Source organism: Protopterus annectens, chromosome 1.part0, assembly GCF_019279795.1.
Source record: "Protopterus annectens isolate FY-2018-M chromosome 1.part0, PAN1.0, whole genome shotgun sequence".
NCBI classification, from domain to species: domain Eukaryota; kingdom Metazoa; phylum Chordata; order Ceratodontiformes; family Protopteridae; genus Protopterus; species Protopterus annectens.
This window is the reverse complement of record NC_056725.1, coordinates 1,901,468,246-1,901,483,831: the sequence shown is the minus strand read 5'-3', so window position 1 is coordinate 1,901,483,831 and position 15,586 is coordinate 1,901,468,246. Positions and strand designations below refer to the sequence as shown.

Below are 15,586 nucleotides of genomic sequence, written 5' to 3'. Positions count from 1 at the left end.
TAGTTCTAGGCTCACTTTTTCTGACTATGGACCTGTGAAGTGAATGTCCCACCTCCATAATCTTTCTGCACACCACAGCCTTGTCATCATGTCATGGAATGGGGAACAGTCCATTACCCCACAGGTGTATTTCTGTTCGTTGAGACAACACATTGATTTTGAAGAAGGAGTAATGAGTTAAAATGCTAATTAATTAAGTACCGCTTTTAATAAGTGAAAACTACACAGGTTCCATGACTCATTCTTAATATTCCATAGTAAGTTTCCTTCTCAAGTTGAAATGGTCCCTGCTACAGGAACTGCCTACAATTGCCATTGCAGAGGTAATTATCAAAGCATACACCAAGGGATCTAATGTGCCTTCCTTCAGCTCTTTATGCAAGTTTAGGCAGTTCCAGCCACACTCTGTCCCCACTGCTCATTGAGATGGCAGTAATGCACTGTAAATGATGTGACCATTGATGGTCCTGGAAAAACAATCCATTTTACTGTATTGCTGGGATTCAGATATCCTTCCCCATGGTGCTGTTCAAGTAACCCTCTCTAGTCCTGTACCCAGCCACAGGCATCCTATGTGCAGCAACACTACAACTATGTCAGCAGGCTGGAGTTAACATATCACTTAACTAAGGCTCGTTTACTGTATATAGCCATGGCAGTTTCTACGGTTTGTAAAAACAAGTGACATTAACTCCATGTCACACTCTGAACTGCGAAAGCTAAGCAATATAAAGTAAAACATTTAGTCATCTACCTGCAACTGTGTTTGACTATCTACCAGATGTAGCTTAGAGGTCAGCTGATTACTTATACAGACTGATGAGAGCTCGGCAGAGCATGTCTTAATACTGATGGCTGCATGAAATGTTGCTGTTAATGTTCAGGAAGTAGAAAATCTCAGAAGTTAGAAGGTGACACTTCTCCACCCTTCAACTCCCCACCCACCAACACCCTTGATATCTGAATATGTATGTGAGGTTTTTGGCAACAGTTTTTACCTCCTTATCAGTTTATCTTATATATAAACCTCTCACTCCTTCAGTAAAATCAATGACACAATATTGTGAGAAGTGGGGAAAATATAGAAGTGATCAGACTTGAACTTAGAAACACAAAACACAGTAGTATCAAGTGTATCCATGTTAATACCCTGCAAATTACTTTGTTAGAAATACTGGTTGAGCAAACTGGTGTAATCAAGGAAGTACATTTTTGAGCTGTGATACAGAATCAGAACTGCATAGACATTATAAGGTGTTGCTGAGTTTAATTCTGATGGCTGCCAAAAAAAGCACTTACTAGAAAATTGAAATCAAAGTCAAACCAGCCATACTTGAAGTAGTGAATATACATATAATGTTATTGAGGAGGAATGAGGTTTAAGGGAAGGCAAGAATTGAATGAGCTATGTAATGTTTGACAGTTAATAACTAAATAGAAGGTTATATGTGATGTACAATGTTTGCAAGTGAAAATGTGTCAATAAGGTTTGCTTTCAAATATATAAATGTATGACTGCCTATGTCATAAGTGATAATTCGATAAAAATGCTTCTTTAAAAAAAATGTATCTATCATCCAAGTTAATACTGTCTCATCTCCGTCACCATTTTCTAAACTACTTGCCCTATTGAGGGGTGCAGTGGTAGCAAGCTAAGCATGGTGAATCAGACTACCTTATTCATCGCAACAATCTCATGTTCTTGCTACGGGATTTCCAGGCATTCCCAAGCAAACTGAAACCTTTAATTCCTTCTTGTCCTGGGTCTGTCCTGAGCCCTGTTCCCAGTGAGCTGTGCCTGGTACACCTTCTGTGAAAGTTGTCCTGGATGCATCTTGCCCAAATCCCTTAAACTAACTCCTCTCAACACCAAGAAGCAGTTGCTGTAATTTGATGTCCTACTAGATTGCCAAGTTCATCACTTTCTCTCTCTGAGACTGAACCAATCTATCTTGTAACTGAACCTTATTTCTGCCACTTGTATCTATGATCTCATTCTTTCATGCAATACCCAAAACTCATGACTACAGATGGGACTTTTTTGAGTCTAGTGAAAATGATTGCATGACTGTGAGATCAAGGCCACCCTTGCTAACATCCAAATAACATAACTGGCAATTAACACAGAGGATTAAGGCTATGAGCAGTTAACAAGTTGCTTTCTTTGGTCCAGGGTTTGATTCCCTCACACTCCCATCTGCCTAATGTGGATGTTCAGGAGGAGAATCCTCCAGACTATAGGAATAAGTGATAGGATTGGCAACAGACAGCTAATATGTTTCCTTAATAAAGTCATACTGGAACCCATGCATCCAGGACAGAATTCACACAGGAATGGAACAAGGACATAAAAGGGCCCTATGCCATGTCCTCTGCCAGCCGCATTCATTCATCACAAAATAATTGACACTGGAAAGAAGGGAAAATGTATGATCTTGATGGATAGCTTAAACTCATCCCTGATTATTCACTGCCTTTACTATGTAAAAGAAAATGTTTTATGCCCTGAGTGTAATGCAGAAAAGTAGACTCCCAAATAAAGCGTGTTTTCCCATAAAAAAAGCATTATATATGCTAAAAGCAAGCAGTGTAGTTTGTCTAGCCTGAGAAAAGCCTGGGGCTTTCTAAGACAGAAAGTGCTAGACACCAAGCTCAAAGAGTCAACTTTCTGGAAGGACACAATCTCCAGTTGTTCTGTGCAGAAAGTAATCTAATCCTCCCGTAACAAAGTGATCACAGAAACAAGACCAGAGCAAGGAAGAGACTGCAAGGGAAGATGAGGAAGAGACTGAGTAAGACAGAGAAAGAAACAAAGAAAAGGCCAGACTCGGATCTGCATGACAGATGCAGATTTTAAGTTATACACATAAAAGGCAGCTTCAATGCATAAATGACAGATCAAGATGGAAGAAACTGCAGTATCAGCTGCAGCTGCAATGTCTATGTGTAGCATGCAGGCCAGGAAACCAGTGTAAAGAAGACCAAGCAGAAATGGAGTTGCAATAGTTTGAAATGGACACAAGAAAGACAATGTAACACCTGATCGGGATGGTCAGATGAGGAAGAAAGTAAGTGGAAGAATACTCAGTCTTGCAGTATCATAGAAGCAGCTGAAAATACTGACAGAGGCAGGATAAAGCATTCAGGGCTGGGCTGGAGGAAGTGGGCCTACCATGCTAGGTAAGAATGTAATGGCAAGCATCTTGAAGCAACCTACTATAAAAGCTATGCTATGACAATTCCAACATGGCTTCAGGACAACAAGAAGACAAGACTGCTTCTCATAACAAAGTAGGCACACACTGCAAAGACTATTAAATAAAAATCAAAACTAATGTGCTGTGCAAAGTATGAGAGATGAAGTATGGGACTGGAGACTCTATATAAATGAGCAAATGTGACTGTCAGTAAAGCAGTTCTGGAAATGGTCCTGTAATGCAACATTTCATGAAAATGTACAAAAAAAAGCCATAATGCATGTGCAAAGGGATAGGAAAAGTTTTCAAGTGGCAACAGCAGAGGAACCACAGATTGTCAGGGGGATGGCCTCTTTGGGTATGACCATGGATAACTGAGTACACTGTGAGGTTACAGCCAAAATAACACAAACCTAAAACACGTGTATGTTTAAAGTTCCATAAGGGAGAATGGAGAACAGTCAAGAAGGGTGGAGAAATGAACTAAAGCAATAAGTGAACATAAGAAGGAGTGGGTGAACACTCAAGGTATGGGAACACAAGATTTAAAGTAAAGAAGCAGTACAAAAGGAATGTAACCAGAGGAAGGCAAAAGTCCTTTCTAGATCTTCAAGGTCATAGGCTGTGCATGGGGGGGTCACTCTAGGAAAAGAAAAAGATGGGCACTGGAGCAGAAAGAAGATAGGGTACAGCTACTGAAAATGGAAGAAAATTCCAGAAGGTCTTAAGATAAGTGAAAGACATATAAAGAAAACATCAAAATGTGAGGAGACAGTTGCTTACTATAGGTGTGACTCAGCCTTTATACCTGAGTGTCTAGCAGTGCTATGAAAATGCAGAAGTCATTCCTGAAAAGGAAAATAATTTTCCTGGGTGGCAAAAGCAAGGGTACCTTTTTGGCTCGGTATATATAGGCCCTAGGGTCAATAGCCTAGTACCTACCTATGAACCTATGAACCTATGATTCAGAGAAGAACTGAGAGGTGCAGAAAAAGGGGCACCTGCATGCAAATCACACAAGTAATGCAGGATGGGGAACAGAAAGTGAGGAGGAGAGATCAAGCCATGCAACACAGCATCAGAAGAAAAGAAGAAATAGCAGGAAGGGTAAGGGGAAGAGGTGCTGACAGCAGGATAACAACTATAATGATACAAGAAGATATTAACATAGCAGGGGCATCACAACCAAATGAGAGAAGTCAGAAATGGAGGGTCTCAAGCAGTTAAAATTGGACAAACAAAGTAAAAAAGGAATAGAAATACTACAACAAAAGGAATGCCTGCAGCAGACAAATACTTAGGTTAACTGGAGAGAGGCGAGCAAGGGGTGAGCAACAGAAGTGTAGGCACAAAAAGAAGTAAGGAAGGGGCACCATTCAAAACAATATAAGGCACTACAAAAGGCTAAGAAGAAAAGTGAAGGATCACAAGAAGCTGGGAAAAATGAAGCAGGAGGGAGAGAGAAAAAAAGGAAGCGAAGGGAGAATAATAAGGGTGTTGAAGGAGAAGACAACCCTCAGAGGAAGGAGGGAAGGAATGAAGAGAGATTATAGCTAGGGATCCATTTAGGGGGACTTGTAATGGACACCCATGCAGAATATAAGGGAGAAACTTAAAAGGAAACTGGAATATGGAGACGCAAATTCAGCAAAAAGAAACAAAAGACTGATAGCTAGAAGTCAATGCTGGACTTACAAGCAGTGAGTATGTGCAATAGGTGGGTGGAAGGAGCCATCTAGCCAAGGGAATAGCTACAGAAGTGCAGGTTACAGGGCATAGACATGGAAAATATGACTTAGAATGAAGGAGGTCTATTAGGAATAGAGACAGATATAGGTTTACTGCAACAGACCTAAGTCAATGCTTAGCGGGAAGGTAAGCTGGAGAAAGAGGATTTCACAAAGGCAATAGCTGATCATATGTGGGAGGAAACTAGTAGTCATCTTCAGAAGAATCCCCGGCAAACAGGCAAAAAGAAGCGGGAAGGAAAGCCAAATCATCTCAGCAAGAGTGACAGAGAGGATCAAATGGAAAACAGGGAATGTATATGGACCCAACCAAGGGGATTTTTTCCAAACCATCTGCAAAATGTGGACCAGAATAGGAGGGAGTCTCAAAAAGGTAATCATTCTAAATCTGGCCTTGGAAGACCACCTGAACAGAAAAGGAAGAAAGAATGAATATAAGGTATGGAGGCACTAGGAGCTGATTAAGGAAACATCAAAGATAGATTGGGCAGAAAAAATGGAAGTAAAGGAACAAAAACCTAAAAGACAATATAATTTCTTTGAAGAGAAAGGGAGACTAGGACAGACAGACTGCTTACTGCACAGAAGAACTGACCTGAATGATGTAATAAGAAATACTGTAGAGACAAGGAATGTATCAGACCAAACACCAGTTGTAGTTTGGCAGAAGGAAAGCAGTCATAACCAAAGAGGACTGGAGATGAGATGGAATTAAAGTGGGTGGGTGGGAACACAGATAAACAAACATAAAAAAATGGAATCAGAAAGTAATGGTTGAAAAATAGTATAAATAGTGGAAAAAATAAGTGAATAAAGAGAAAATGTAACATGCTTGGGTGGACAGATGACAAGAAAGATATAAATAGAAATAGAGGGATTTTTGGAGACATAAAAGGATGACGAAAACGAGTTTCATTGGAGTTAGAGAAAATGCAGGAAGATGATAAAGTAGTCTTAGCCATATTAGTATCAGCAAGGGAAATAAGTAATGCAATGAAATGCAAGAAGGAAGGAGAAGCATTCAGATCTGATGGATTCCCCATGGAGTTCTATCAAATTATGGAGGAAATAGTTTGAGAGGAAATATCAGAAATGATGAATAAATGTGAAGTTGATAGGAAAATGCCAGATAACATGAGGGAAGAAAGGGTGAAATTACTAACAAAGAACAACAGTAAGGCCACAGATCTATCCCTCTTCAAAACTAATGACATAATATCCATGAAATTCTTGGCTCTGAGGCATGAAGAAAAAAACACTCCCAACGATAACTCGTAACGGCCAAGTGCATTTCATCAAAGGCAGAATGTCTGTAGACAGCTGGTGGGAGGTACCAGACTTAAGGAACATATGTGACAGGAAGAAACTAAGTGGAAGGAATTTTATTTAGCATTAGGATGGCATTTGATTTCCTGGAGTGAAGCTTTCTCCAAAAAGTACTAAAAAGAGAAGGGACAGGCCGCAGTTTTTAGCAGGCTGAACAAGGCCCTATACTGGAGATCAAAAGCTGATGGTAACTTCAGAAACAAAACAAACATTTAAAAATACTTGAGTCAGAAGTTTCCCAGTCACCAAGACTACTCATTTTGGTAAGGGAGGCAGTGTCCAGAGCAGTTGTAGAATAAAGTGAACAGGATGGAAAGGAGAAATCCAGATTTCTACTGTATGCAGAGGACTGTATTTTACTGGCAAAGGACGTAAAGAGTAAAGCAGTGGCAGTACTCAAGTGCTTTGAATAATTCAAGGGAGTGAGCTTCAAATACTACCTGGACAGTGCAGATCAAGCTAGGGCAAAGGATAGGTCACCAAAGAATGTTGGGGGTGTAGGCCTACAAAACTAAACTGGGGCAAGATATCATAGTCTGGAAGTGTGGAAAACCATTAAACAATGATGGAACAAAAATTAGCTAGTGGAAATAGAAGGCATCATCACTAGAGTGGTGGCTCAATGGGACAAAATGTTAGTGAGGCTGAGGGTGACCTATATGATAAGGATCATATCTACCCCTACTGTCGTGGATAAAGGATATCCAGAAAGCCTGCAACAGGCTTATATGAGAAATGAAAGCGTCCATCACTGGAAGCTTTTATAAAGGACAGAAGGAAGGAAAGGGTAGAGGCATGCAATTTTGAGAGCTATACCAGGGTTAGGAGGGTGGCCTGATGGTTAAGGTGTTTGCCTTACAAACACAAGGAACAGGGTTTGAATCTCACAGGGGATAATTGGCTAGGCTTAAAATGGCTTGCAAGGGCAGTTAGCCTAGTACTAATCTATGAACCTAACCTATAATATATGCCAACTCCAAGACTGCACTACAAAGGGGAAAAGGGCATATTTCCCCAAGTTGGGCAAGTGTTTACTTCCCCTGGGAAAAACTGCATGGTTCTGGATTTCAATTTTTGTTATTTTCATCTTGCGAAAATAACATTTGAGTATATGGGCTTTCGACCAAGCAAAGCAGACCCAAGAAAACATAATCAAGGAATGGGAAAAGTTATGGGGACTACTTGCTCAAAGTCCTGGAAATTATGCCCACTGGGAATAAGTGAGAAATAAGGGAGGGTTGACCTACAAATAAGAAGCCAAATGCTAATAATGTGGAGAGGACTCAAACACCATACAGCATCACACTGAAAGAAGTTCATAAGAGATAAAGGACCAGATACAGCACCAACAAACACAAGCACAGTACAGAGAGTGGTCAAAGAACTGAAATTCAGAAAGGCATAAGGGAAAAAACATTCATGTCAGGGGTGGTAGATGACAGATACATTCTGAAAATGGATCTAAGTTTGGAAATCCTGGGCCATGGCAGTAAACAGCCCTGACAGGGAAAGAAGGAGGTGGGGAAGGGTCAGCCAATCCAAGTATTGGTGGGGGGGGGGGGAGACACCAGGAACAGGAAAGAAGAAGATGGAATCACATGAAAAATGAGTGGGATGGAGAGCCATGGGGGTAATAGATTTTGCGAGAAGTAAGACAAGACGGGAGGAAGCATGAGGGGAATCAGGAAGCAGGGACCACAAAAATTACAAAATGTTGTTCATGGAATGGCCATGTAGCTAAAACATTGCTGTGGGCTTAGAAAATTTTATTAGACATAATAATGCACTGGTTGGACTGCATACAGTTTATATTTCACTGCTTATAACAATTCAGTAAAAATATTAAAATAGACAAAACTCATAACCATAGACTGAGTAGTAAGTTGAGAGCTTCATCCTGTGAGTCAGCTCTTGCTTTTCCATCTTGGTTTAGTACAACATTTCCAGAACTGCCACTGCTGCACCAAGATGTCAGGATACCTAAACTGTTCCACTTGAAGTATTTACTCACCCTCATCTGGGTTTAGCAATCCCGTTTTCCTGGAGAGCACTATTTTATTTATTTGTGCTTGTTAATAGTAGTAGAGCACTAATCAGCCTAGAAGCACTGTATGGTTAAGTGACTTACTCAATGACACACAGCAGTCAAAGAGAGGTCAAGGGACCCAAACCAGAGACTACCAGATGACATTCAGTAACAACCCATAGCCTTAATCATTTATATTGACAGACAAACCATAAGCTCAGATTTTAAGACGCTGATGTATAGGGCAGTGCATGTTAAACTAACTTCTCCCCATAGAGAAAGAGGTTTATTAGATCCAAAATGTGTGACAACAGAAATGTGTGCTTGAGACTGTTATAATCAATGTAGCAACAGATGCAAAGTCCAGGCATACAGTTAGGGGACATCCTTTTTCCATGTTCCGAATGATGATGAGCCTGTGTGAAACAGTGAAAAATATAATGGCTCATAGAAAACTGAACTTGTACAAGGTATTAATAACATAAACTAATAACCATTTATTAGTACCATAATGCCTATACAGTTAGAATGTCCTGATGGAGAGATGAAAAGTCAGCAAGTAAAGGAGAGTAGTAGTGATGAAATTGAAGTCATCCTCAAGTCTTGGTGAGTACCTTCGCAAGATGGACCCAGTTTTTCACAAAATCTCACCACGGCGACACTGATATATAGACTGTATTTATATAGCATATATCATGGACAGAAGTAAATCAAAAACAAAAAAAGATAGCTGGGTACACAAGACCCAGGTAAAAAAGTGCCCAATCCTGGTAGGCGCACTGGTGCCAAGACTGGAAAAAATGACAGTGTAGAATCCTCAAAATACGGAAACATTCCTGCAATGGGGCCAGGCTAGGATCAGGGGGGGTGCCCCCCCCCCCAATTGTAGAAGGAAGTAGTAGTCCACAAAAACGACAAAAATTGATTGGCCAAAGAAGAGCCATAAAGATGATAGAATGGACGATTGAGGATATGAAAGACATTATGTATTGTTACTATTATGTAAAAAGCCCAGAATTTCCAGACACAAGATATACAAAACGATTAAGAGAGAAATTAGAGGAAAGAAAAATACTTCCGTAGGAAAAACTGTCACAAGCTTCATATAAAAATTTGTGTTCATTAATACAACAGACTTTTGAAAAACAGTATATAGATCAAGACATTTTGACCTCTTTGGAAAAAGAAACATCTGAGGAAGTGAGAAAATATAAGCAACAAAACTTAGAGATATTTGAAAAATATAAAAAAGAAATATGGACATGGGAAAGAGAGATATGATATGGTGCAATATTTATGCAAAGGAGAAAGCCAAGTTAATTAATATAGAGAAGGCAGTCTCAAAGATATTTGAAGAGAAATACAGGCAAAGGCATCCAGACATGGAAAATTTCACAGTAAAAAGATTAATAGCACAAAGATGTAATGTAGAAAAGACGATTAGTAAAGCAGAAGTTAAAGAAATAGAAGTTATGGAGTGCCTGCAAAGTGAAGGATTTAATGTAGAAGGTCTAAAACTGACTACATCACAGCATGATGGAGTGAGTCCCCAGAATAAGGAAAAGCAAGAAGATCAGGAGACATGTGAAGAAGAAATATGGACAGGGGAAAGGAAAAGAGATTTAATATGGTGTAATATTTATACAAAGGAGAAAGCAAAACTAACCAATACAAAAAGAGCAGCACCAAAGATATTTGAAGAAAAATATAGGGAAAGGAATCTGGATATGGAAAACTTTACAATACAAAAAATAAGAAGACTAAGAGGAAAAGCAGAAAAAGAGATTAGTAATGGAGAAGTCAAAGTAATAGAAACTGAGGCTATGGAACAGCTGCAAAGAGAAGGATTCAGTGTAATGAACTGAATACAGAAAGCACCACAACAGGATAAAGCAATGAATATCCAAATTAAGGGGAAACCTGTAGAACAGGAAGCAATTGGTCAAGTGCCATATCAAGATATTTTGGAGCCTTCCACAGGAAACCAGTATAAACATTCATTTGAAGCTAGACAGCAAGGAAAGGAACAGGAAACTGTGGAAACTCTGATGCAGTCAATGTTGAGGAGTGATAGGCCAGTGAGTTCCCATATGACAGAACAGATGACAGGATGAAATTGGAGAATGTGCCACAGGAAGATGCTATAGAACTTTCTATAGAATGCTTGCAGGAAACGGAAAACAAGGGATGTGCCCTCAGTATGGAAGAAAATGAGTTAAGAGAAGAGTTGCTTGATTTAATAGACAAAAACAGATATATCAAGATCAATGAGAGAAATAGACTGCAGAAGGTTAATAAAACCCCAAAAGTCCGAAGCTTGATAAAACAAATGAACACAATAATTAGGACTGTCCATAGAGATCCATGCGATATAACAGAAGTAAACAGAATATATTACTGTGCTGCTAAATTCATAACTGATAAAGTTCTACCACAGGAACACAGGGTAGCGAAGGAAAAGAGGGGGCGAAAGCGAATATCGTCATGGAAATATCAAGGTGAGAAAACTATAAAGCAGCTAAGACAAGAGGTGTCATTGTTAGAAGATTATAGAAGAGGGAATAGATCAACAAAAATACTAAGAAAGATAGATGTGATCAAAGAAATGTGCAGTAGTAGAACAGACCAGGATCTATTATGCACTACTGGAGATAACAAAATAAAAATTTCAAGACAGGTGGAAAGACTTAAAAGATATGAAGATAAATATAAGGGAAAAGCACAAAATAAGCAATTTATTGATGACCTAAAAAGGTTTTATAGAGAATTGGGAAATAAGGTAAAAGGAATTGAAAGACTGCAAAAAAAAAAGAGGAAGTAGATACATTTTGGAGGAGTATCTATGAAGATCATGTGGAACATAGCAAAGATGCTAAATGGATAGAAGAAGTAAAAGAAAGAATAAAAAGTTTAAAGGTACAGGATATGAGGATTTAGCCATGCATAAGAACTATTTATATGCACACCCCAAACACACGCCGCACTGGTTAACAACAGGAAAAACAATGCTCTTACTTAAGAATGAAACTGCAAGCTACCCTAAAAGTTATAGAACAATAACCTGTCTTCCAACGACGTATAAACTATACACAGGAATTGACGTCGACAGAGTTTATAGTCATTTAGAAGAAAACTCAATTATGGCAGTAGAACAAAAAGGCAATAAAAGAAAGTCATATGGAACAAAGGATCATTTGTTGTTAAACACAGTTATAGTGGAGAACTGTAAAAAGGGGAAGAATCTAAGTATGCCATGGATTGACTACAAAAAAGCATTTGATTGTATCCCACATTCATGGATAAAAGAGTGCTTAAAATGTATAAGATACACCCTACATTGACTGACTACATTACAATAACCATGAAACAGTGGCAGACAACTTTGCAATTAAGCCATGATAAAGGACAGATTATTATCCCAGGGATAAAAATTCAAAGGGGGATATTCCAAGGTGTCTCTTTGTTACTGTTGCTATTTTGCCTTGCCATTAATCCATGAAGCTGTTTACTTAACAGCTTAGGCTATGGCTACAATTTGGCTCCTAGAAAACAATAAAGTCTAATGACTTCTCATCTTCTCTTTGTTGATGATTTAAAACTGTATAGCTCATCAGATGAGGAACTGAAAGCATAGTTGCAAGTTGTCAAAACTTTTTCAGATGATATTGGAATGTCATTTAGTCTTGATAAATGTGCAAAAGCAATCTTTAAAAAAGTAAAACTGCAGCACCAGGAAAACATCAGTTTGGGACAAGAATGTGATATAAAAGAACTTGAGCAAGAGGGGGTGTATAAATACTTGGGAATTGATGAAGGATCAGCAATAAAGCATGAACAAATGTGAATAAAACTCAGTAAGGAGTACTTTAGAAGACTTAAATTAATCCTGAAAACAGCATTGACATCTAGGAACAAGATCCAAGCTATAATTCAATTTGCTCTTCCTGTCCTAAATTATAGTTTTGGAGTGATTGACTGGCCCCAAAAACTGTTGGATAGACTGGATATTATAACAAGAAGGATGCTTCATGTTTACCAAATGATTTATAAAAATCAGTGTATACCAAGATTATATATTCTCCATTCCGAAGGAGGGATGGGCCTCCTTGAAATTGATTACATGTATAGATCTGCAATCGTGGGACTCCACACATATTTGCTGACCTCACAAGATCCAAATGTACTGAAAGTTTTGAAACATGAGGAGAATAAATCTAAGATAAGATCTTTGCTTAATTTAGCAGAAGCATATAGACGTCAAGCAGGAATGGAAATCAAACCAGAAGTGGATAAAAACCAGGCAGCAACTGAATGTGCTAAAAAAACAAAAGAAAGAATATAAAATGAAGGACCAGATGAGAAGGCAAGAAATGTGAAAAAAACATAAATATAGTTGCAAGTATAGAAAACTTCTGGAAGAGTCTCATGTTGATCAAGAACAAACGCAGGAATGGTTAAGGAGAGGTGAATTCACATCAACAAATGAAAGGTTAATACTGGCAGCCCAAGATAGTGGGCTACGTACACGCTGGTTTACAAAGTCCATTGAACATGTGGGAGAAACAGACATATGTAGGTTTTGTAAAACTGAATTGGAAACAGTCACACACCTTGTTGCTGGTTGTGATGCACTAATAGCAGAGGGACTGTATACTGAAAGGCATAATAATGTGGCGAGACTGTTACACTGGAGATTGCGCAAACATTATGGTATCGAAGTGGCTGAAAAACACTGGAAACATGAGCCACAAAGAATCATAGAAAATGATGAAGTTTATATCACATGGGATCACCCAATACCAACAGTTCAAAAGATAGATGCTAGAAAACCGGATATAGTGGTCCAAGAAAAGAAGACAAAAGTGGCATTGATCACTGAAATTGCCACACCTAGTGACTATAGTGTCTTGCGTACAGAGAGACACAAAGTCATAAAATACCTTGATCTGCAGGCAGAAAGAAGAACCATGTGTAAGAAAGATACCTAGACAGTTCCAATAGTAGTAGGTGCAACTGGTCTTATAAAAAAGAATTTACAATCGTATTTAGATATGCTACCAATTCATGTAACACTGTACAAATTGCAGAAGGTGTCATTACTGGGCACATTGCAGGTGCTGCGAAGAGCACTTTTGGCTAACATCAAAGAGTGAAACAATACTAATTTCATGAACTTTAATCGTACTTTGACTTAGGAATGGGGTCCATTCCCATCATGGTATTAGAATCCCAGAAGACTTGGAGAAATTAAAAATGTTAGAATGGGTATTCAATTGAATACATCTAAAAATGTTACACATTCTGTTCATAATATAATGTATATATGGCTTATACGATTACAATGTTATGCATGGTATATCTGAACAGCACCAAGAATTGTACTATGTTCATGCTTGCCTTCAGTAGTTTAGTCTCCATTACATGTACTATGATTTTTGTATTTCTTGCTCATCTTCATTTATGGGCCTGGTCACAGATGAAAAGGGGCAAACTGACCAGTCCACCTCTGGTCAACAAATAAATGAATATGCAGAAAAATGAGGGAGTGGAACAGACATGTGTGTGTGCTTGTGTACAATACATTACACTAGATCTGTATGTTTTAATTCAGATTAAATGGTAAGCATTAAAAATGTGAGAGAGCACCTCCTGCTGCAGTCATGCTGAAGAGAAACACTTAATTTACATACATTGATTGACACATAGCAGCTGACGATCAGAGCCTGGTGTAATTTACAAGCAAGCTTTGCCAAGCTTTAAGTAAACAGGACAGGCAATACATGTTTTAGTTGATAAACTGCTTGGTTTGTTAATATATGTCAACCAAGTCCCCTGAGAAGAAAGAGGCTTTTAATACATATCTTGTTTGGTTCACAGGCTCAACAGATGACCATGCAAGCCATGGCTTTGCAACAGCAAATGAACAACCCCTCTAGTACGACTCCAGTCACCATTCCAAAGCCTTCAGTCAAAGGATCCCCAAAAACCGCAGCCTCAAACCAGACAGTACCTCCTACTGAACCAAAGCCTATGGAACCAGTGTCAGCTCAGGTGAGTTACTTGATTATAAACCTCAAACCAGACACACAGTACCCTCTACTAAACCAAAAACCGAGCCGGAACCAGTGTCAGCTCAGGTGAGTTACTTGATAAACCGCAGCCTCAAACCAGACAGTACCTCCTACTGAACCAAAGCCTATGGAACCAGTGTCAGCTCAGGTGAGTTACTTGATTATTCTCTGACAGCACTTTATCAAGATATGTACTGAGTTAGTCATTTATTGATTCATTCGTCAGAATATAACAAGTCATCCAGTTTAGAAATGTATAACAGAAGCTGAGTGCTAGTGAAATTCAGTAACCTAATTTTAGTACTTGGAAAGAAAAGCAAAGCTAAACTAACATTGTTTTATTTAATTACCCTAGCCCTATGCCAGTAATACAATAAGCATCTATGTAAAAAATTTACCTGGTAACATAAACATTGAAATGGCAGATTAGTCCTTTCATTATCCTGGTAGTGTTGTATACTAGCTCCAGTATCCTATATTTCCCTCATCCTACCATGCTCCTAAAGAGCTGTTGGTTATCATTTAATTTCACCTTGCTTCTTGCTTACTTGTGGAGATGAAGCTGTCGGTGATCATTCCACTGCGCACAGCTGGATGAAATGCAACGTCTCTGGCTTTTATGTTGATCTGCTATCATGAACAGAGAAGCACTGATCTCCTCATTGGAACTTGCTACCTTTACCATTATGATTTGGAGAAGAGATAATATCAGATCAGTGGGATAATTTACTTTGCCATTATGGAGCACAAAAGTGTTGAACACATTGTTAAAACTTATTAACTTCTTCATCCTGGATTACAGAAACACTGGTGATATCATTAGAGGTGTTAATGGACTGGAATGATGACAGTACCATAATTATTCATGCACAGTATCATAAACAACATTTAAGTAGCATGTCAAATTATTCCTCTGATAGAGATTTATTTCTGTTCTATCCACAGTTTTGTCCTTTCGATCACTACCTAAAGGTCATGGACCTAGATAAAGATGCAAGCATAAACTAGCCAGTAAACTGAGAGTTTTTTCCTACAAGTAAGTTCTCACTTTACCACCATAGTCTGGTACAACAATGCTGTTCTCACTACACCCATTCACTGCTTAGTATTGCTATCCCTGCTACTCTCTGTCATGAAAAAGACCCCAAGATACTTAAAATTCTCCACTTGAAGTTCCTGCTCCCCTGTCTCACCTGCGGGCAGCAATCCATTATTTTC

General features: G+C 38.8%; 1 protein-coding gene across 1 annotated transcript in view; it reads left to right on the top strand.

The window, feature by feature from the left end:
* The window catches only part of MYO15A (myosin XVA), a 1,299,796-nt gene that overhangs the window by 612,625 nt on the left and 671,585 nt on the right, over nt 1-15,586 (top strand). The window contains exon 36 of the mRNA XM_044070057.1: nt 14,175-14,348. Coding sequence (XP_043925992.1) covers nt 14,175-14,348 — 174 coding nt within the window. The remainder of the gene's footprint in view (nt 1-14,174; nt 14,349-15,586) is intronic.